Source organism: Spodoptera frugiperda, chromosome 25 (assembly GCF_023101765.2).
Source record: "Spodoptera frugiperda isolate SF20-4 chromosome 25, AGI-APGP_CSIRO_Sfru_2.0, whole genome shotgun sequence".
Taxonomy (NCBI): domain Eukaryota; kingdom Metazoa; phylum Arthropoda; class Insecta; order Lepidoptera; family Noctuidae; genus Spodoptera; species Spodoptera frugiperda.
Genome location: NC_064236.1, coordinates 1,896,644 through 1,919,791, shown reverse-complemented (window position 1 = coordinate 1,919,791; position 23,148 = coordinate 1,896,644). Strand labels below are relative to the sequence as shown.

The following is a 23,148-nucleotide window of genomic DNA, read 5'->3' as shown; positions in this document are numbered from 1 at the left end:
CAGTGGGTGTACATTGTATAGCGACATTACGTGTCGTAATGAGCACCTCTGCCTACCCCTTCGGGGATAAAAGGCGTGACGTTGCGTTTTTTGAAATGACCTTTAAACATTAAACATGACTTGTTCTAAGGGTCTAAAAAAGAAAACAGTGATGGGTGCTTTACCTCCATATAGGTACTATGCTACGTTGCTGTCGATGCGTTTGGCTTCCACCAATCATATTCATTGGAAAACATAGCTTAGCACTGTTGTTATATGGAAAGATACGTGCTATGGATGGCCACACATTTCTCACTATCGTTACATCGCATACTCGACCTGCGCATCTTCCTCGTACAGCTATGATGATGGATGAATGGTCACACACCCAGTTTCACAGCTTAGCTATTACATCTTCGTAGCATAGCTACATAGCACATCTCTGCACCTTAATATTTTGTTTATTTTTGCTTTTAAGTGCAGTAAGGCAACTACTGATTAAGTTATTTGTTTCCTTTTTAATTTAGAAGGGCTCTATTTTTAGTTTCCAGACGTCCCGGGACTGCGGGTCTGCGGACGGCGAGTAAGGGTAGCTCGCCGCCCGACCAGATCCAGACCCGTACGTGCGGTGCGTCGCGTTCCGCCCGCGCCTCAAAGAGCAATCTGACCACCACAGATGGGGCCCAGTAGGGCTGATGCCTGATCCGGAGCTGCGGACTACTGCGGACGGGTTTACCGAGGCTCCTTTGTATGTAGCGTTCAACAATTGTTAGAGTAGAAAGCTAAAAATTTGTATGCGTACTATACTATCGACTAACAAAAACAGTCGTACATATTTTATTTGTTATTTGTAAATCTCCCAACACCTTAAAAATAGTGCGTGCAAAGATGCGGACAAAAAGCTAGTAATTTCAAATCTTTAATTCATATCATTTGTTTCGAAGTGTCACAAAATTCACCGTTAAAAAAAACAAAAGCGCTACTACGCCTTAGTTCGCAAAAAAAATTGTATTATAATACGTAACAATCGTAAATACTCATCCCGTCCACTTACATTAGTTTTCTAGGAAAGTTAAAATATTGAGAACAATACATCCTGAAAGGTTCTAATAATCAGAAATGAGGAACACTATACACACACAACGTCACGCCTTTTATGCCCGAAGGGGTATGCTGAGGTGTGCATTTCGGCACGTAATGCCGCTATACAACGTACACCTACTTTTCACCATTTGTGTTATAAATCCCATGTAATAGGGAGTGAAATTCCAGACTCCGTGCTACTACTGATTGCAAAAAACAGAAAAATACCAAAGTGCCCTTTAATCCACTAAACAATTTAGGCAGTCTTATTCAGGCTTAAATCTGTGCAGTGGTAGGTTGTTCCCCAAGGATTCGAAGCTGTTCATTTTGAAGAAAACAATGACGATAACTTATTTATAATTATTGCGCTATAAACCGATATAAAAGAGCATAAAAATCCTCAACTGTTTAAACTGTTTTCAACTGAATTACATCAAACAATTTATTAATGATGATGATAACACAAACACTAGCAACTCTTGAACGTTGGCTGAAATATTCAAGGATACGCCTGTCTTCATATATCTACCTATAAATACTTGATTTACATATAATTAAGTTAGCGCAATAAACGTTGTTACACTACAAAACGTCCCTTCAAAAGTTTTCACACCTGTTAAATACACACACTCTTACATAATGCGGGAGTACGTACGTATAGCAATTATATACATAAATAAATAAATGTGTGAATGTAGCAGTCACGCGCAAACAGAGCCCGCCGGCCAGTCGCACCAGACATTTGGACTTCGTTCAAGGTGCTATAGGTAAGTCAACTACTCTATTCACTACCAACCTCAACGACACCAAACTGCCCCTTTCATTCAGTAACATAACCCCATCATCTCTGATTACCAACCACACAGATAACCTCTAAAAATCGAGAACGGTCCTATAGTTTTAACTGATGACGCGAAATACTCACCAAAAATAAATTCATGCTCAATCTTATATTTAGCGCGCTTGCTCGGACCAAGACGTGTCGGCCAGTTGAACCGGGATTCAGTGCAGATCGCCAATCGTTTTCGATCGGAAAAAAATAAATAAAACAAAAAAACCGCGTCTAGTGTATCCCATGTCAACAAACAAACACCAGGGATGGTGAGCTGAGGACTCACGAGAGAAGTGGCCTGAACGCTTCAAGGTAACATCGGTGCATTAGTCCAAAATAATCTGTTGGCCAATGATCATAGTACACAACTTATTCACACCTATTTCTACACGAGCCCACGCAAACATAAAGTGTTTTCAGTCAGAGATTATCACATTGAAACGAAATGTTGTGTTCTTAGTTTATACGGTGAAAAGTGATTATTTTGCGGGGTTCGTGCATTAATATTTCAAAAATTACATCAACCCCTTTACAAAACATTGTGTTCGGTAACATTTATTTATAGAAATATTTTCCAAATTATTTTAATTCAATAATTAAACATATGGAATCTGAATTGTCTCCAGATAGAGAGAAAGATATACCTCCAGTACCTATTAAAACATATCAATGGGAAGATTTGAGGAGAGCTCGTGAAGCTGGAAGGTACCCATGGACGCACCTACTGAAGGCACCACTTCAGGGTGAAATTACTGCCGAAGATATCATCAGAGAAACGACACCTAGAAGAAGTATGTCGCGAGAATTTTCAAGGTCTCGGACACACTCGCCGGTGGACGGTGACGTCCAAAGGATACTAAATCTTGACTCTTCACCCGGTAGTAGTCGCAAGCATGGTGAGGAAGGTGAAGATGAGGGAGTACATATACCAAATTTCTCCAAAGAAATATCGTTAGATTCCGAAGACGATGTCATAAACCAGGCTGTGAAAGCTTACGTAGTTAAACGCCCCGAAAGTCAAGCTAGTTCCCACTTAGCTGCACCTGTTGAAATACCCAAGAATGTATCCCCGAAAGGAATACTGAAACGTCGTGTTCCAGAACAGCAATATAGTATAGGAGTAACGTCAGAAACAAGAGAAAAAACAAAATGTTGTCATCCTTTAGTCAATAAAATAAAGCATTTAGCCGACAAAACTTTACACAAACTAGAACGAAGTGAAAATGAAAAATCACCAACATCAAAACGTAAGAAAAATGATGACACACAAGAAATAAGGCAGCTTAGATCTTCGCCAGGCGCTGTAAGGAGACAAAAATTCGGTGCTATCAAGTTAGGAAGCTCTGATGAAATGAGTAAAACTATGGTGGTAGACACACCGCCTCCACGGAAAAAGAAAGAACATATTTATGAAGACATTGAGGAAGGCAAAGATGTGCATTTTTCACCAGATGTCGATAGGCAGGGTGCCGCCAGACTGGATGAGGAAACTGGAAGTAATAGCAATAAAGAGAATGAGAGTCTGTTGGAAAAAAAATCGATTGCATCTCAAGATCCCAGCTTAGTGATGGAAAATACGAGTCTGAAATCAGAAGATCATGTTATGGAGAAACTGCATAAAATGGATAACGTAAATAAAGAGGCCATACTTTTAGACGAAGAAATGGATCCTGATGAGCCCAATGTAGACGAAATTTTCCAAAACCAATTAGACGAGAGAGGACCAAGCAACGAATCCCCTAATATTACTATTACAGAATTGACAGGTGAAGATGCAGAAGTGACTGGAGATCAACCTGCAGCTACACCTATTGAATCGTCACCCAGCCCCAGTCCACAAGAAATTGACGATCGACAGAAAGTAGAATACCCGAGCAGAAAATGGTCTAAACACAGCAGGTAATTATATATTTTATAAATATTACATAGTCATTTGTAAGTAGTAGTACATCATACGTAACTGTGACATAACAACCGTGTCCAACACATGCAAAGCGAACGCGCTAGCTTCTGACTGTTTGTTAAATATAGCTCGGTCCGACCGATCTTCCTGCACATTGGGGAAGCTCTTTAAAATTGTCATCAGTGATCAGTGCTCGCGGCTGCTTTCACGTCTGTGATTAGTTCATTTACTGCCCAGCTTTGACAAACACGCTTAATGACTCATTGTTCGCGTGCAAATGACAGTTCGTGTAGTTTACGGGAAACGCGTAACTAAATATGCCCTGGGTTCGGTAGTCGGTAGTTATGACTACACTTCGGCGATGGACATCCGAAGGTGGCACTCCTATAGAAAGGCCTGTGCGGCCTACCCGTGAAGGCAGCGCTCAGATATTTACTCCAGACGTCCGATGCGCTTGTCAGTTCTTTCAGTGTGACTCGCTCCTACCGGAGAGAGTGAATCCAGTGGGTACTAGACCGACATCGCGAGCTAGTAATTTTATTTCGTACGAGAGGTAAGTCACACACCTACATTCATTTTCGACGGTTTTGATGACATTTTATTACTAAAATTACAAACTGCAAAATAATATATAACCGTCTTTCGCCCGGTGGCTGCGGCTAAAACGAGCAGCGGCTGTTGGCCTAATTGTGACTCGAGCAACGTGTGTGAAGTTTAAATATAACTCAAATCTTCTGCGACGAATCACAATTTTTGCGATTTGCATTTCTTTTGAATTATGTACTTTTTTATATGCTCTGCGAACGAATATGTTTTTTTTTTTATTATTTTTAAACTGTATTTTGTCAGGAATTTTGCGATTGTTTATTACCAAATGCTGAGCTGAATTTATAAAATATTGTTATCTTTTACAGTGATCACGAATATGAAATCATCGAAAAGCCACCGCCTAATATTATTTACACTGCTCCGAGTGTAGATGAAAAACCAACTCAACTGGTAAAAGCGGATGATGAGTTGTCTAGTACCACATCACTAGAAAGAAAATGTCTACAGCACACATCAGACGAGGACGAACAATTGGACGAAAACATTAATTTACATGATGATAAAAACGAGGAAATGACGAGCGCTGAAGCATTACAAAGAGACATTGAAGATCGATATTTTGTAAACACTCCGTCCACAATATCACGCACGGAGTGTGAAATTAGCACAAGTCAAGTTGATTCGTCCGCGTTAGAACAGTTACCATTGAAACGTGATAGTAGATCTAAGAATGCTGAAACCACTGATAGCAAAATACAACAACGTATCAGAGAAGGTACCGGTAAATTAAAATCTCAGGCTGGAAAACTAAAAACTAAATTACAAAACATAAAAACAAAACAATTCAATATGCCTGAAAAACCGAAATTCTCGATGCCTGAAAGGCCTAAATTTAAGATGCCCCAGAGACCTAAAATATCCCTTCCTGATCGGCCTAAGTTCACATTACCTGACAGAAGGAAGTTTAGTTTACCTGATAGACCCAAATTCAATATAGCTGAAAAACTTAATCGATCCAAATTCACACTACCCGAAAGGCCAAAGTTTAACGTCCCTGATCTACCTAAATTCAAAATGCCTGACTTTCACAGTCTTGGTAGGAAAAAAGAAAACAAAGTTACTTCAGACTCCACAGATTCGAACGTGGAGCCCACTGACGTCGCTACAGTAGAGTTTGAAGCAAGAACATACCCCAGACTATTCAACAGAAAAAAGAAGTCAGAACTGCCTAAAACATCTTCGTCACCAACGTTGAATAGAGAGGACACACCACCGCCGACGTTCACGTTCACACGAGTCAAGAAGAATAAAGATGAGCCTACTTTTATTCCTGATAGTCCTGAGCAACCTCGAGAATATGGAAACATTGATAATGATGATAACAACTTCGCTATGGAAGATGGCAGGCAAATCGGAACTACTTACGACTTTGACAAAGTGGACACTGAATATATGGACGATGAACCTGAAGTATGTACTCTGGAAGACAGACATCAAACCTCCGAACCCGATATGTCACCATCTAAACAAGAATACACACATGTCATAACCGAAATTAATAATGACGAATTTTTTGTACGACCGAGAGGTATTTCTCGCGAAGATATTCAAACAAGGGAATATTTGAGCGACGAAACACGAAAAGCTTTTCAAAACCCGAAGAATATTCTCTCTATGATAGGGACTAATTCGGGAATGAGCGACGACAACATGTACGTCAACGATCCTGATGCCGATCCTGAGCTGATGATCGACGACAACGAACCGATGAGGTACTCAACTGAAGATTTGAATGACAAAGACGACGGCTACTACACGTTTCCACCAGTGAGGCCGTCGAGGGCGAAGCGGAAGAAGAAGGAGGAGGAAGAATTGAAACAAACGCCATACATAGACGACAGTGTCAATGCCAGTATGCAATTTAGTGAGGTAGACTTGGAGACGCCAGAGGACCAACTAGATGAACATATTAGCTGTGACGTGGAAGATAATATGGGTATGCAGATGCATGTCAACAATCACCTCGATTTTACTCCCACCACTGACTTGCATTCTATACATGAATACGCAAATGATGACGTCATTCAGTACCCAGAGAATGTGCCCATACAGTCACAAACTCTGCCTATGCCACCGAAAAGGAAGAAGAAGTTTGGCAAGAAAGACTTCAAGCATTCGTCTCTGAATGACTTCAACAACGTGACTGCTTCACAGCTGTGGGAGCAACCTCAGGAACATGAGACCAATGACGACGTGAGTACCTTCATATAATTAACTAACCTAATATAAATTTCCTAATCTAATATTTTTTTAACCTTTGACTAATTTTCACTAATAACAACATTATATTTCTCATTAATTTTATTCCATGATCATCATTAATTCACATTAAAAGCCAGTAAATAGTACAACACCAAATTACATTTAATATAAAGCGTCAAAAACATGTACATATACCTATAGGCTTTTATCTTTGTCTAACAACACCCGGAAGGAACATCACATCTATGTATCAACAATTATTCATTATGTAATTTATCAATAACCTTAAACAATATAAAGACGAGTACATATTACATCTTTCACAGAACATGTAAACGTAACCAATAAAACGACAAAAGATTCGTTGAGTGTCAGTTTACCGTGAGTAATTGCTTCAGCCATAAATAATTTGTTTACGTAAAACGGTTTTATTGTTCTATGGTACTTACTTTTTCGCGCTAAATGTACAACTGTAAACCATAAGATACATTTACAATGTTTAAACATATATCAATAGCATCTGTATATTACATGAGTTAAAAGAATGTGCAATTATGCAAAGCCCAGCTACCGAAAAGCATATTTTTCATTTAATACACCTCTGCTCACGGCTAGAAGGCAAGATGTTATGTTTATCCTGGCAGGCTATACCTACGATATTAAAAAGCGTGTATTATAATACATATCATAATATTCTATATCTAATATTAACAAATATTTTCAGAACTTTATTATAGAAAAGTAATGAAATAAATCACATTAACAATGCTTTAATTCCACTCGTACACGACACGTCAACACTTCATTCCTATTTACAACATTATCTAGAAGGATCAAAGGAATAAGGAAAAATATACAAACAAAATAGTATCCCATTTCAAAATTTAAAAAGACTATACATAATTTACCAACCTTTTGTAAACCTAATATTAAATTTTATTAAACTACCTAGTTGATCAAATTATCGCGATTGCAATTGCCGAGCCAAAATTATTTAGTTTTAATTAAGAATGCCATTGTATGTACCTATGTTAAAAACAAAATCTCCTAATACATAGGACTAGGACTCATAACACTACCCTTAGTACGAGTTTGCTTTACGTTGAACGAAAAGGAAACGAGAGCGCGTTCGGCGCTCTGATTGGCTTTCATTAATGAAGCAACCAATGAGAGGAGCCGAACCTGCTCTCATTTCGTTTTCGTTTAACGATAAGCAAACTCGTTCTAAGAGCTATGTTCCAGTCTGCCTTCCTTTTAGGGGACCGTCTGAGCTTTAAAAAATCGACCTTCTTGTACTATCATTATTTTGTTAATTCAAGAGGTACTCAGCATGAGTTCCGGCTCAAGCTCACGTTAATGGATTATCGATTACTTACAATTCTGAGTAGCGTATAACAATATGAACAATATATTAATTCCATAATATCATAATACTTGAAATCGGATGGTATATCTATATTATCTATATATATATTAATTTCACTAGAATCGAAATATACGTTATAAAAAAATATCATTCGCGTGACGTAAAAATAAAATCCTCTCTAGAGCCCCGAGGAACTTGCGTGCTAAGTTTAGGCTTACTAAGTCCAGTAATTTCGGCTGTGCGTCACTCAGTATCAACAGTAAAATTATTAATTGTTTGAATTATTATTAAAGATGAGGGATGATAATATATGGGAAGAGCCATGCTTTGGCACGAAAGGGCGGGTACGACCAGAGTGATACCACGGCTTGACAGAAAACTGACGTGAAACAACGCTTGCGTTACGTTTCGTTGTGTGAGTGAGGTTATCGGAAGCTCATTTACCCCCCTTCCCAATCCCCGATTCCTCACAACCCTTAAATTCGTAACCACCAAAAAGCCAGCAACGCACTTGTAATGCCTCTCTCTATCCAAAAGCGGCGGCGATTGCTTACCATTAGATGATCTATCTGCTGGTTTACAGTACTTATATAAACATATCATAAAAAAAATATGTAGTATAAAATAACACGCTACTTTTCATCCTGGTAACATGGGTATATTTGTATGCATGTATGTATGTAGTATTTAATTCTCCAATTTCATAGTACCATCTTGATGTATTGGTTTTTCTCACGATATAAGGTATATGTCGCAGCGATATGATAAAAACAGGGGTTTGGCCAACTCTCTAAGGGATTTGATCAATTCACGGAGGATGTCAAAAAACAACACGATTTATACATAGCGTAGTATATAATAATATACGTAGGTATAAATAGAACTAGCACCTTACTCCACTTCATAGAATAAATGTTGTTTGTATTTTAAGATTTCTGTGAAGAGACGAGTAATATTGGCAGTACACAGAGGTATAAATCCAGGTCCACACTATTTATAAGAAATAATAATTTTCGAAAACTAGAATTAAATGAGTGGTTGCAATTGCCACTGCCTAGCAACATTTCATGAGTTCAATTCTGCGTCCAGGGTTGATGACGGGGTATGAAAATTAAAAATCAATTTAGTCCGTCAGTTAGGTAATAAAAAAATTGAAACACGTATTTTTAATTTTTGCATATAAGATAACAATACTTAAATAAAAGTAATCAAAGTTTAAGAGTGTGAGCAAATAAGTAATTTCTCCGTATAAAATATACCGTGATGTCACGCGTTATTTCAAATCAATATATCTTCGAAAGTACTTGTTTCCCTAAAAAAACAAAAACTACTTGTCTAATATTATAAACTAATCTACAAGACGAGACATTAAAATAAAAATTAATCATCTACCTATTACCGATGTTTGTCAACAGGCTCAACACTTCATTCACAGCATCCATAAATCATAAATGGTGAATTAAACGGGTGTTGTGAATTAAAAATAATATTATTATGAAGATAGAACACAGACTAAGGAACATCGCCATGTAACCGTACGGGCAAGGCTGGGCATAAAATAAGATATTCCGTGCAATTATTTAATCTGGCACTCGTCCAGTGAACGTATCGTTTGGGACGGACTTGGAGTATATTTTCGGACAATGTGTTCATTTGGTTTGTTGACCTAGATAGCGAAAATATAAACAAATCCTGTCTATTCAACAAAATGCTTCCTCGTCAAAATTTTAAATAGATTTAGATGATTTTTCAAAAAACTTTTATTTAACAAAACATTATTCTTCCGCGTTATTAAGCATCGTGGTAGCTTATTATCATTCTTATTTTTAATGGATTGGTTGCATTTTAATTTATTGAAACCAAATTTTGAGTTTCAATCGGCAGAATTGTTAACTGTTGGTTGAGGATAATGACGCCGTTAACATTTTGTGACTTTTTTAAATCAACCTGTATAATCTAGTAATGTCATGCCTATTGTTAACTAGCTTCTATCAGCGGTTTCGCCTCCGTTCACGTGGGTTAAATAGAAGCCATGTGTTATTCCAGAACATAATCTGCCCCCTGTTCTTCTTCTTTCTTCTTTTCTATTCTTCCAGCCAGGCAAGAGCCTAACGAGGAAACCATTAATGGGCTTAGAAACTAAGTGTTCTTTGGCAGAATTGATAACAGAAAAACTATACGTATTTAATATATTACTTTCTTATTCATTATATGATATTCAATATTAATACCTCATCATGCAATTATTAAAACTGAATTGAATTTAAAATACTTATAAGAGCTAAATGCTGGTACGTTTTAGCTCTAAAACAATCGTTTTACAATTACCAGACCACTCGTAAATTTCCTATAGCGTTCGCCAATCAGGCACTCGATATTCCCGCGCCGTAGTAACTACGTATAAATAAACAAATTCAATAAATGGTTACAAGTTACGTCACACGGGTAATGCATTTGATTGAAATACGTTCATAACATCAAGGATTGCATTGAGGAAGCGTGATCGGAAACAAATAAACATTGGATTATTTATTGGCTAAAATAACGCACCAAACTCATCTCTCAAAAACCGACGATAACTTAATACCTACAATAATTTACTTTAACACGAAAAGGCTAAACACAATTTTCTATAAACACTAGTTGATTGACGACTAACTGTAGACTAATAAACTTAATGAAAGATAGCATTTCCTAATAGAAGTTAATTAAGCCCTACCGCTGTTACATTATTGGTCCCATTAAATATAATTTTTGTGTCGGTCTCCACACTAAACTAAAGATATTGTTGTCATTGGCGTCGCGTCAATTAATACAGAAAAATGTTAAAAACTTGTCCATTATCTGCTACTAATTTAATAACGTTTATAAAAATCTACTTGGTATTCATTTAGTATTGTTCTCATTCCAGATCATCGTATATCGAACTGAGCATGAATACATCGTGCCGCAAGAGTATGCGCACTCCACCGTCACCGAGCACAGCCCCGTGCCCCCGCGCCGCACCCGCTCTAGGAGCTCCAGGGGCACCTCCCTCTGTGACGACGACCGCACATCACATGGTGCCGAGTCACTGATACTGGATACCAACATACCACCCCCGGAAGAAATTGTCATGGAAAGGGAAATACGCCACGAAAGCCCCGGGTACGCCACAGTTGACAAAGGCGCTTACACACCAAGCAAAGGCGTAAGACGCTCAAAAAGCAAAACTCCACCGAGGCGTCGTAAGAGCAATAGCTCAGAGCGTAAATATTATACTGTTGGACCCACTAAGCCAGTCGGCCCTGACCGACCACCACGCAAAAAGTCATCAACTAGTCTTATGACGTTAGACAGTTTTACCAAGCGCTCGGTAAGTGGTGATTTGACACAATATGTTGAAATTGATGAACCCTTTGAAGAAGTTCATAAAGATTTGAATTCTGGAGAAGTGGTGAATAAAATGAAAGATCGGCCTCTACCTCCACCTCCACGCCCACCCAGAGGATCAAGGCGAAGAAAAAGAGACCTGAAGAATGACCTCCAACGAAGTATTTCTACAGATGCAGAATCTGCTATGGGAATATCTCGGGACTTTGAGGAAGACCAAGATGAAACGAAACCATCTGATGTCCTAGAAATTGAGGTTTCTACTCAAACTGACCCTCTACCAGATGACGTAGACTTCGAATTAGGTATGGATGATAATCTGGATATTTCTATGTCCAGCTCGTTACGAGACATTATTGACGAAGACTCCATGCTTTCAAGGAGTCATCCCAAACTTGGTGATAGCCCTCGAGTATCACGGCCTACATCGCGTACTGACAAATCTACAAAACTTTCTGACCCAAAAATATCAGAACTATCCAAACCTACTCTTGGACGCACGTCACCTACAGTTATCTTGGTAGAGCGACGAGTGTCTAGTCCAACAAGAATAAATGAACGTGAGGAAATGTTAACCGAAGCTTCATTAACTGTTCAACCTATTGATATCGACGAATCTCAAATCCCAGATGTGCCTCCTCTCCCAAGGCCAAGAGCCATTTCAAGTACACGGCCTAAAAATACTGTGCCACCTAGTGAAGAACGGGCTCTTGAAAAAATCAGTGACGCAAGTAGAGAAGTACAACTGGATAATTTGGTTACACAACGACTACAGGTGAAAGATTTAGATGTGGGACGACTAAATGTATCTGAATTACAAGCTAACAAAATCTTGGTTTCTGACATAGAAGGCATGACATTACAAGTTTCGGAGTTAGATTCTAAGTCCGGACACATTTCTGTGAGCGGAATCGAGTTCTCTCAGTCCGTAATAGATGAAATTGTAAAGAAGTTTGCCGAAATATCAACAGCGCATGCGCCTCCACCACCAGCACCAGTAGCACCTACGATGCTTGAAGTCGTTGAAACGCCAAGGCCGGTCAGTAGAGAGGAACACACACAAACGGAGGAACAAGTAGCTCCAGTAGCTGTTGATGCACCTGTGGAAACGAAATCGGAAGCCAAACCTGTTGAAGAGGAAGCTCCCCAACAAACAGCACCTCCTCCAAGACCTCCCAGTGCAGAGGACACTGGAGCTCCCCCACAGAGACCACCTCCACCTGATTTGACTCCCTTGTTGTACTCATATCTCCAGGACATTACTATACCTCCTGCTTCTTTCTTCCCTAGTCGGTCACTTAGAGACAGACCTCATTTTGATTTCCATGAGTCCCAACACCAGACCCCCCCACCGCCCACTCGACGAGCTAAAAGGAAACCCGCTGCTCCTCATTCTGAATCGAGTTCGGATGACGGCAGACCGCGTCCCTCACCTCGCCGTATGGCCGGTCCCGTGAGAACGCATGAGCCTACAATAACCGAAGCGGGAGCTCAATTCTTGCGCGTCTGCCACTCTTCTATTACCAGGACTTTAAGGAGCATGTTCAACTCGTTCATGTCGTACATCAGCGGCACTGAGGACAAGAAGGACGTCCAGATGGCGATGGTAATATTCCTGGTGCTGGTCGCGGGGCTGATCATGTTCGGGCTGAGTGACAGCCGGGCGGTGCACCATCACCACTGGGAGTTCTTCAACCCGCCTGACGGAAAACCATGATGTTGTGCTTCATCGGGTTTTGGTATAAAGTCAATGTAAATTACGAATTAGTTTTAAGTTCGACAGACTTGTTGGACGCGCGGAATATTGTATTTTGTATTGTTGATTTTAATTTGTTATGAGGACACATCATTTGCTTGGCCTCACTGGGAAATGTCCAGTATTGTAAATTGTGATATCTAGTCACCTTTTATTTATTTGATTTAATTTGTTCAGAATTCTTATTAACATTGTAGCGTCCGAACAAGTCTGGTTATTTATTGACATGAACTGTAAGATGCAAACGTTTTATGAAAAGAAGTAAATACGCATTTTATGCAAGGCAGACTTTCCACTACAGTTTATTTTTAATGAACACTATAGTTTTATTGTAATTTTAAGTCATTCGTTATGTTATTTTAAGATCCCGATGGTGCTTGAGTCCATGAAATTACTCACATATCTACTTATATAAATAACACTTTTATACTATGTAGTTCAAACAAGTATTAATTCAGTAGTAACCAAGTGCTCGTATGTAGATATTTTACCTATAACATAAAAGTATTGTAGGCAATAATCAAACTAAGTATTAACTTCTAGTCAAAACATCTTATCGTAGTAAACCTAAATCTTATTATAAACCCGGTTTTGAGAGTGTATCTTAAATAAAAAAAATGTTTTCCAATACGGGACAAACGCATCAACGCAGCAATTTCGTAAAATTTCGCATGAGCACCAGAACGGATCGACTGTTTGTCACCTACCATAAACCCAACGTTACATAGTTTAAAATTAAAACTTTATTTTGTTGCTGCTACAAGACTCAAAGCAAAAGATTTAAGTCCATATATTAAAAACATGTGTATTTATTTTCAAATTGAAACACACTGCGATTACTGAGAATTTAATTTTTTAAACGTAAAACTTTTCTTAAAATCAAATTATGAAATCTCAACAGATATATTATTTAATATTAATACAATAATTTAGACGTAAAATAGGTTCTGAATAACACATCAAAATAAGAATGTTGTGTATACGGAATCAAAGTTTTGGTAGGTAGGTAGCAATAGACAGTAAAAGTCACATTTGGTACGAATTCTGATGAAGAATTTTTTTATCAACCTTAACCCTTAAATTCAAAGTCAAATACCTATGTATCTCTAAGACGTCTATACTGTACGTAGAGGTAATTTAATTATACAGCTTTATTACTTTTCCAATTTTAACCCATCTTAGGCACCGCAAAAGCACACCCAATCTAGGTACATACGAAACAAATCAAAATTAAATTATTGATTAAGACCGACCACTCAATAATCGGTGAAATCTTTAAGGATATAGTGAAATAAAGAAAGAGAGAGAGAGAGAGATCTTTATCTACTTCGACATTAACTTAAATCAGGTAAATCAAGTTATTGCTAATCCCCACAGCTAAAACAAATTACCAAGCTAAAAGTGCTATCACCACATCTCGTCTTGTCCTGTACATATTTTCCTATCATACCAATAATGTTGCTTTTACTGTCTTGCTTTTTTCAATGGCATATTTTAAGTCTATTATTATTATAATTTATATAATATTGTTACCTAGTTATATACATATTAACCTCTCTGTTAACGTAGTGTCTCAGATCGCGTTATATGCATTTTGTAAACTTCCTTTTTTGTGTAATTATAAAGGAAAATAAAATTTGTTAAATAATTTTGTTTACATTTTTATAATTACTATCGTGAGATATGCTAAATTAACTAAATATAATGGTTAACTCACGTAAAGTTTAGAGAAAAGCTTTACTAGTTTCGAGTCACAGAGGGACTCTTCCTCATGTGCATGGGCGAAGCACAACCTGCTTATCTCAGTATATTTACGTGAGTAAACTGTTATTTTTAGTTAATTTAGTATATCTCATGTTTACAAAAACCTTAAAACTTTCATGAATGAACTCCATTCGCGATATACTCAGTCGGTTTTTTATTCTGTAGGTTTATGAATTTAATTTAGGCATAGGTCCGAAGGATTAGGCAAAAGCGTATGTAATAAAAGTAGTAAGTATCTGCTTTCCATCTACTTTAAGAAAATATCATTTTTCTTCTTAAAATGCCAGCAACGCATTTGTGATTCCTCTGGTATCCATGAGCGGCGATAATCACTGACTATCAGGTGACCCATCGGCTCGTTTGCTGTCTATTCCACAAAAAACAATTTATGCTATAGGCTCACTCGGTGTCAAGATGCTACCTTAGATTTGTTGGAATAAAAAAATATTTCACTGAGAATTCCATTTCGAAAAGCATAGGTATTTTTTTTATTAATCAGCCAGTTGGATCAAAACACAGCCTCTCTACTAAATAATACGTATCTACTTACTTATATTAATAATGGTATAAGCATAGTAAGTAAACCTTCAAACTTTACTTGCCGGACAAACTTTCAGTTTTGAAAAGGTTTCCCTTTCATATTTCACCCTCATATAAGAAAATTCCGTTGAGGGGGGGAAACGTAACAAATTTTCCTGGAACACCTTTGTTCTCGCCAGGTGTAAAAACAATACCAATGGTCAATGTTTGTAACTTTCACAAAAGAAAATTTTAAAGGTCACGATTTTGTAAGCCGATTATGTAATGACGGTGTGCCGTGATAAGTAACTAAGTAAAGTTGTTGCTCAACGAGAAAGTTTCTTTCTAAAGGAGTTTTTTCTTTAGAAATGTATGGTTTCAGGGTGAACACTGTAAGTAGATAGGTAGGTAGAACTATACGTAAACATAAATGTTTTATGTAGCATTGGTGTCTACGCATTTTTATAATTTTCATTATAGGTACTTGAACGTGTCGTCGTGGCCCAGTAGTTTAAAACGCCCGCTTCTCATGCATGAGGGTGCGGGTTTGAAGCCTATCAACGGAAGTACCTACCAATGTAACTTTTCCAGATTATATGTAGTTTACTACTTTTTAAGATTACTTAGGCACCACTGACAATCGGTGAAGGAAAACATATTGTGGAACCATGGGCTTACATTTTCTATATATAGGTACCTAATAGTAATTTGTAATCGCCAACCCACATTGAGTAAGCGTAGTGATTGGGATGGATGCTCAAACCTTCTCTGTGAGATGAGGTCTTGGTCAGCAGTGGCCACTTAGAGGCTGTTGATGTACGTAGGTATGTATGTTTCTGTACGTGAACGTAGTATATATAACTTACCTAGGTATATGAAATTATAATGAGCTGAATTGAACTTAAGTATACCTATTTTGAAGCAAGATAATGTTTAACCAATTGAAAAAAAATAATAAGTTTAAAAAAATTGGATAAGGGGAGGACGACCTACAGATTGGTTGCGCAATCAAGCGGACACCAGGGTGAGTACCTATCTCTCTGTAGAGATAGATAGTCACCTGGTGTCTCTGCAGAGACAGATAGGTATACATTTTGTTGATAGCGGCGACTGGTTGCGCCGCCATGGTATCCTGGTGCAAAATAGCCCAAATTGTACTATATTTCACACTGCTGTGTTGTTATTTATTTTGTACATTCTATGCGTAGTAGAGTAGGTACCTAGAAGTTCAAACCAGTAACATATTGTGGTAGGTAAGTGGGCTGTAGAATATAGGCTAGTATTTCACTTTGTATACTACACAAATAGGACATATACTTAGTAGAATATAACTAGGACATTCCAAAACAGTTGTAGGAACACGCACCCACGACCCGTTTACAAAGAGTTAAAAATAAACATATTGTGATATTTTGTGTAACATTGTGGTATGAATACCTATAGCCTAGCAGGAATGGACGCGAGCCAAGACGTAACAAAACTTTGACCTAACCGGGTTTGGCCTAAGGTCATCGTTATGGCAACTGTACTAGAGCATCCATTATCTAGAAAACAATGGCTTGACATCTTTAGCTTTACTAGAAACTAGTTTTGCCTGTGATTTCGTCCACGTTATTATTATTATAAAGTAGTACCACGGTATTAAGGAGATAGTAAAATAAATACTGATTTATTTTTTTACTTGATTAAAAGTCAGGTATCATTAACAATACTAAACATGAAGAAATTGATAATGGGCGAAAATTATCTTATTGCTTTTCCCGCCTTGGGCGAGGCGAGAGGGAGTGTCAAACTCTTACTGTCTAAAAACCACCCTGTTTCTACTCCTGCTTTTTGAGCTGGAGCCCCCGTAACTGGCTAGGCAGCCGCAGCTCCGGGTCGGCATCAGTCCTACCACAGATGGGGCTGTTTGAGGCGCCCGGAACTGCGGACGACGACCTACCCTCGCTCGCCATCTCTGGTGATTTAACACCTTAGACGCCATATCGGACAACGCTGTCCGACACTAATGGAGGAATAGCCTTTAACAGTTTTTTGTTGGTAGTGAAGGTGTTAAAAAGTGTAACGTTATGTTAAGAATTAACTAAACATATTATGTGGAGCATATTACCAGGTTGAATATTCTTCTATTATTCTTACTCTTGTTTTAATTAAATTGCTTGGATAATAAGCAAGAAACTAAAAGGTAAAATAGAAAATTAACTAGATTTAATATGTTTTCAAATAACTGAAATTGTCCTTACTGACCCTTTTTTATTGAAACTATCTAAATATCCTACTTTTAAAGTTGGTAACTACTTACCTAGTAAAAACTTGAATATTAATTTGTAGTACAATCTGACAAAAAAATCCATTCCCATTTAAATTAGTTATCCTCTACCAGTAATTTCTTACCCCCCCGGCTTTTCAGCCAAATAACAAGTTGATTAATGGTATAAAATCTTGAAAATTTTTCAATCCAAAGAAATATTAAAAAATATTTTATTGGAAACCTCATTATGTTTTTATTTGAAAGACCTCAGTATATTTTCATTTAATGTGATGTGAAGATGGTTTATTAAAAAGATTGAACAGATGCATCACTTAATGATAAGTGAAGAGCATTCTTCGGGGACCCACGGATGTTGACAGGAATCTTTTGGAAGTGAGAAGTCGGGCCGATGGTAACCACACCTTTATTCACTTACAGATTTAATACACATAAATGGTAGTCCAATTTTATACTGGTTTCCTGTGAGACCCCAATGTAAATTCCATTAGATGATCATCTTTCATAATTCAAGCGACCAACACATGGACATCACAAAAAATAGGTAATGGATATCCAGCCATGTCATCTATGTCTATGCCAGCTGGTATGCAGAAGAGCCGTACAACAAAGAAGCTAAGGCCCATGCGAAGATAAGAAAAGTAAATTGCAAAAAGGGGTTTACAGCCCTAACAGAATGCAGCCGGGATAGTCCTACAATAAAATTGGCAATGATGGAGTTCACCCAATAATTTGGGACTAATTTCGTTTTTGAGGATGAAAATGTCTTTTAGTTCTTGTAAAAGTCAAGTCTTAGTCAAAATTTAAAAGTATTTCAATTAGCCTACTTAGAGGTATGGCAGCTGAGAAACTAAATATTTAAGAGGTTGGTAGGTACCGAGAGAGCTCGGTCAGTGTCCTTACTCTTAATGATTCCTAAGTTTAAGATTTACGTGGTGAAAACGAGCAAGAAACTCGGTATTGACAATGGTAAACACTGGTGCTCATTTTCAAACAGATTCACAATTCTGGATGACGTTTTCTGATGTAAATCGCTTCCAGAATTGTCGTCAGCTAATATTTCTACATCATGAGCCATCAGAGTAATAATAATATAATATCAATGGCTTCATAATTATATTCAAAGCAGGTCACCGTTAGGATGGGGTAGAACTTGGCACATAGTGGCCACTGAGCCACTATGTGCCAAGTTCAACGTAAATACTAGGTTCATATAGCATAGTAGTAGAAAATGAAAGAATTGAAATCCATGACGAAGAAAATAATAAAAGGAATACTTTATTTCAAAAGACAAATATACAATACATTATACACCCCACTCGTCTCAGTCGCCATGAAAATAATTCGTTTGACAGTGACAGCTGTCATTAACGTCATTATGAATGACTTTGACAACTGACATTTGACATTACATTTACAAAACTTTATGTTGCCATATCTTTAAATAATTAATTAATTTCTTTGAATCAATTCAATTTTTAAATTCCTTTACATCACGCACTTATTACGCTCTTAGTAACTTTTTTGTTAATTATTTGAATGTTTTTGTTGAATATATTTATGAACATATTTATGTTACGTTTAGACTGTTCGTTTGGAGGTTTGATGTTATACATAAGTATGGGTAAGATACTACACTATAGTATTTGCAAAAGTAGGCGTAGAATACACCTAATCTGGTACCTATTGTAATAGATAATGATGTTGATCTTGTATGTTAAGTTACACAATAAATGAACAAAAAAATATTTCGGACATTAATCATCACCATCATCATCATCAGCCTATAGCAGTCCACTGCTGGACATAGGCCTCCCAATTGTTCGGACATTAATGCTACCTACTAATTCAATACTATGAAGAATCAAAAATTAATTCAATAGACTAAGAAAGATTTGTCAGAACGGCACGAAATGCAGAGTTAACTCGCATGAGTTATAGAAATAATTGAATTATTTCTCTGTTTTGCAATTTTTATTCCTAATTCAAATGTATATATAATACCATAATTTTATATACCTAGCATAAGCATATTTACATATTTCACTCTCCTACTGTTTTTGTGGATGAATACGAATAAATAATAAATCCTCGAGTAAAAAATAGAGTATGATTTCCCCCAAAGTGCAGTGCCAAAAAATGAAAAAAGAAAGTAATTTCCATATTTATGTTGAACTAGTGTACAAATCAACCATTGTTTGTTCAGTTCAAAATCTGCACCTACCCTTTTCGCAATGGACAAAAGGTTTTTTTTTTATTTCTAACGCTGTGTTGGTAGGATGCAGAGTATAATAAAGTATCATTATTAAAAAAAATATACGACAAAAATAGAACGATTTCCTACGTTTTCACCCACTGCCGCAGGGGTACTAGATTTATTTCGTTTTCTCTACTTGATTTTTTACTCATACTTTAGTATGTAAATGTTTTTTGCCTCTCGTGAGAATTATTTTAAATCTCTGCTAAAACAATGACCTAATTTGACTATGTGAGGCCGTAGTATCACTTCGGCCGAGCCGGCACAATCGTGTCGTAGCTTAGCTTAAAAATGCATTAGGAATATAATAGTAAGCCTAATCTAGTAGGTACATCTACCAACAATGGTTAGCCTCATTGCTCAATAGCGATCTTTTACAGTTTTTTCAGTTGAGGCAGATAAGAACTGAACAGTAACATTAAGGATTGTCCGCGCGTAGTCTGGTAGAAGGTAGCTACGTACTTTTTTCAACATTACTACGGACAACCGGGTTACCGGGGCTCCGACTCTGGTTACTACTACTGGTTTTAGTCAGACAGAGTAACACTCAGTCGCCTCACCCAAGGCGGGAGAAGTCATTTAATGCTGTATAAACTTTGATCTAAACAAATATTAACCTATGATGTATGTATTAACTTCCAATTTAAGTACATATAAGTATATAATATATAATAGTATTATTTTAATTAGCTAGTATTATTTTATTACGCTTATCATACAGACTTCACTTTTTACAATATCATCAGTCACTATAAGCGCTGTCAGCAAAAACAGCTATTTTTACCCTTTCACTGCGACTCTTAGCTTTTCTCAATTTCTCTTCAGCTATTTGTTGCGGCGAGGGCGTAGACGTAAAATTTGATAATTTTAATATAGCGTATTTAACATAAAGAAACCCGTCGTCGTTAGTTCTTTCTACATTGTGGCTCTTGTTAAAGTTAGGCAAGGTTATGTTTGTCCCGTCAGAGCGTCCAAGTCCACGATCCAGAAGTAGGCTGGTGATGTTCAACGTATTAATTAACCAATTCAAACGTTTTAACAAGTCTTTGCTTTCCACCGGGTGTGTTCCGTTGGCATCTTCTAGCACTTTCTTTGTATAATCTATTGTAACGTTTTGCACCTGATTCACGATGGTTCCATTCGGATAATCCACTACTGATTTCAAACTGACCTGCAAGCTGAGTGTTGAAAATAATTTTCCTAAAATAATGAACAATGCTACTTTCATGTTCGCTCTGAGTGTAAGAGAGTTTCTCGTATATAGGTATTTTTATATTTTGTTAACACATTTTATAGAATCGATTTTATTCAGTTTTATTGTTTTTCAATTTGTTTTACTAATGTCAATATTCAAAGACTATAAAAATACCTAAGTGGGTTCTTAAATTCTTTTTTGTATTTTAGGCATCGAATCACTACTGTACCTACCTACTTACCAATTAATGAGTACTTGAATAAGAACCATTTAATAGGTCATTCAACTCACGATTACTGATCTGCTTTGTAAAATAATACCTACGTAAAGCAAACTTAGTGCACACTTAGACATACTTAGACTTAAAGCACACTTAGACATAACTGGGACAATATTGCATTCGCCTAATTTATCGGATTATGTCACACCTCACTATAATTTCAATTTAATGAGTACCTACTCGTTTTAAATTTTTTTGCTTGAACCCATTAAAAACATTAAACCATCCTCATAAACTAATAGAGAAGCGATAACGCCGCAGCTCAGTGACACAACTCATGTAATCATTAGGTACAAGAAAATAATGACTCAGTGGTGATCAGACGCATGTGACCACCGTTGTACCTCATAAGTACGTATGAAATAAGTATTAATTACCTTGTAAGTAATTCATCTGTAAGTACTTAATGGATTTTATACAGACATATCATAGTACAGTAGTAGACTGACACAGACCACCACCAGAGATGCGCTATGTAGCTAGGCCATGAACATGCAATAGCTAAGCTGTGAAACTAAGTGACCGTTTCCACTGATACTAAGCTGTGCGAGGAAGATGCGCAGCTCGAGTAGGGAAACCTTCCTCGGTACACATCTAGCACGCACCCATAACACGCATTGCATTTTTTTTATTTGGAAAGTCAAATATAAATCATTGTGCTGAGTACGTTTCCACCAGTGGTAAGCTATGTATACAAATGAATATGATTGGTGATAGAATAATGCATCCACAGCAACGCAACATAGCACATAGGTGGAAAAGCACAATAATGACCACTTACCTACACTCGGAATTTCGTTACTCAGGTACCTTAATAGCTGCTCGACGTAAGCTGATGGATTCCATCCACTGATTTATACCAGACAAAGCTTTCACTCGTAGATTACACTTCCTACTAAATCCCGAACCTGCAACAATGTCGGAATAGTTACCAGTAGAAAATCTACAACACACGTTACAGATTTTCCCGGCTCGACCGGAGTAATACCACGGCCTCACAGAAAACCGACGTGAAACAACGCTTGCGTTGTGTTTCGTTGTGTGAGTGAGGTTACCGGACTTTTGGCCCAATTCCTAATCTTCCCTATCCCCATTCCCGAACAACAATCCTTAAATTCCTAGCACCCAAAAAGCCGGCAACACATTTCTAACGCCTCTGGTATCTCAGGCGTCCATGGGCAGCGGTGATTGCTTACCATCAGGTAATACGTCTGCTCGATTACGGCATGTCTCATAAAAAAAAAACCGTGGAAGTGAGACAAACCATTATTATTTTACATTAGGTTTACTAAAGTAGGTAGATACAATACATGTAAAGGTGGTTATTATATCCAAGAATTCCTATGACTGCCTAATGAATAGGTACTTATATTAATTACTATAAGATGTACTTAGTCATCCTATCCTAGGTTTATTGAGTTATTACCTACTTAGTACTTTTTGTTTCAATATAATCATGGTAAAATACCTATCTCCTGATACGTGTCTAACAAAGATATTGTGCTGCGGACCAAAATGAATTTTCTTAAATAGAGGTGTAACAATTATGTTTTTAGGTACAATCACGACAAAAATATATAAGTACCTAATATGTAATACGTTTGAAAAAGAACAATTAGGTATCATTCATAACGGTATACAATTAACCCAAAAAAAACATGACAAAAGTACAAAAACATATGACCTATTTATTACCTATATTATTTGGTAGGCGCTATGATGGTTTTTTTGTGGTTTTAAGAACAATCCCCCAAGCACCTCG

The 23,148-nt window shown here is 37.3% G+C and overlaps 1 protein-coding gene across 4 annotated transcripts; it reads left to right on the top strand.

Moving 5' to 3' along the window:
• Positions 1–1,680: 1,680 nt before the first annotated feature.
• Positions 1,681–14,750, top strand: LOC118265432 (uncharacterized). 4 transcript variants are annotated; one of them, XM_035578309.2, is made up of 4 exons: positions 1,681–1,829; positions 2,521–3,793; positions 4,712–6,599; positions 10,886–14,750. In XM_035578309.2, exons 2-4 carry the CDS (start codon positions 2,688–2,690, stop codon positions 13,061–13,063), a joined length of 5,172 nt encoding a protein of 1,723 aa, XP_035434202.2. In that variant the 5' UTR covers positions 1,681–1,829; positions 2,521–2,687; the 3' UTR covers positions 13,064–14,750. The 4 variants fall into 4 exon arrangements, with proteins under 4 accessions (XP_035434202.2, XP_035434191.2, XP_035434184.2 ...); XM_035578298.2 differs by lacking the exon at positions 1,681–1,829 and adding an exon at positions 2,024–2,206; XM_035578291.2 differs by lacking the exon at positions 1,681–1,829 and having other exon boundaries at positions 2,031–3,793.
• The last annotated feature ends 8,398 nt before the right edge of the window (positions 14,751–23,148 follow it).